Source organism: Silene latifolia, chromosome 8 (assembly GCF_048544455.1).
Source record: "Silene latifolia isolate original U9 population chromosome 8, ASM4854445v1, whole genome shotgun sequence".
Taxonomy (NCBI): Eukaryota; Viridiplantae; Streptophyta; class Magnoliopsida; order Caryophyllales; family Caryophyllaceae; genus Silene; species Silene latifolia.
Genome location: NC_133533.1, coordinates 93260175 through 93261622, shown reverse-complemented (window position 1 = coordinate 93261622; position 1448 = coordinate 93260175). Strand labels below are relative to the sequence as shown.

Sequence of the window (1448 nt, the reverse complement as noted above, 5' to 3'; positions counted from 1 at the left end):
CAGTAAAGGAGTATCACAAGTTATACAAAACAATATCACACATTACAATAAACAATATCACTTGTTGTACTAAACAATATCACGAGTTATACTAAACAATATCACAGTTTACCCTTCTTACGAGTACATCATTAAAACCAAATTGAAGTAGGGACGACTACACTATTTGTTTAAATGATTCAAAACCTTTATACGGTTTTACAACTAAGTTCTCATTATGAACTAAGAAAGACCGCAGACGACTACAATGGGTCCTATTATAGATGGAATAGGTAAAGAAATGACCGGGACGGGGGGAGTATATTTTTAATCCTATTATATTTCGCATCCTTCATCCAAGCTTTATATCAATCGGTCAGGAAATCGGACAGCTACAAAGGGTCCAAGGCGCAGCTGCTATAAGTGCTAAAGATGAGATGGCCAGATTATTCCGACATCTTGGATCACTGCTTCTTCTAGCGAAACATCGTATAAGCTGCATACGAACAGCAATAAAACGAAACATGGAGGTCCAGAATTATGCATATTCTAAACAAATGCTTGATCTCCTCTTCTCAAAAGCACCTCCAGGTAAAAGAGTGGAGTTGAGGAGCTTGATTGACTTGTGTGACCAAAGGGGTTTGTCCAACAAGTCCATGGATCCCGTGGAAGACCCGTCTCAGTTTTGTGCTGCCACTCTTAGTCGTTTATCGACTATTGGGTATGATGTTTCTGATTTGTGCGGGTCGAAATTTGCTGCCCTATCATCACCGGGATGCATCATTTGTGGCATGGGAAGCATCAAAAGATCAGACTCTCTGGCAGGACCCGTTCCTTCACCATTTGGATGAACTAATCGACTTTTGGTGTGTGATTTTTCAGAATCTGATTTTTGTTTTTGATTTTGTGGATTGAGAAATGGGTTTGTCGGTGATAATTAATCTGGTGGTTTCAAGGTGAGTGTAGCTACATATATGTACTTTTATCAGGAACCTTTCCTTCGTGATTTTTGTTTTTGATTTTGTGCATTGTGTTTTGTATAGCGTGTGACTGATATTATTTTGTATAGCGTGTGATACTTTTTTGGACTCACGGGACTCAAAAAGATAGGTGGACTCACCGGATCTTGCCTCTATATATATATATATATATATACATAGAATTAGGTTCAAGTGAGTCCTCTTAGATTAGATGAGTCCATAAGTCCTCATATAAACCATTGGATCAAACAAATGAATGGTCAAGATTAAAACAAAATTATTGAAATAGATATAAAAGAACACAAACCCTAATCTCAACCATCTCTCTCATTTTACCCCCTCACAACCCAAATCTCACTTCTCTCTCTTCCTCTCATCTACTCTTTATCTCCCATCTCCACCACCGAGAACACCCACCATTGACAACATCACTCACCACCGCTCACACCTCCGTCCACGCCTCTCACCACAACCACCACGCGCTCTCAC

At 39.4% G+C, this 1448-nt stretch overlaps 1 protein-coding gene across 1 annotated transcript; it reads left to right on the top strand.

Moving 5' to 3' along the window:
• Nucleotides 1-416: 416 nt before the first annotated feature.
• LOC141595531 (uncharacterized) lies at nucleotides 417-830 on the top strand. The gene has a single exon (XM_074415496.1). The coding sequence runs from the start codon at nucleotides 417-419 to the stop codon at nucleotides 828-830; it is 414 nt and encodes a 137-aa protein (XP_074271597.1).
• Nucleotides 831-1448: the final 618 nt, after the last annotated feature.

What these genes read in the sequence shown, in the direction of transcription:
- LOC141595531 (XM_074415496.1), top strand. Translation starts at nt 417, where the DNA reads ATGGCCAGATTATTCCGACATCTTGGATCACTGCTTCTTCTAGCGAAA.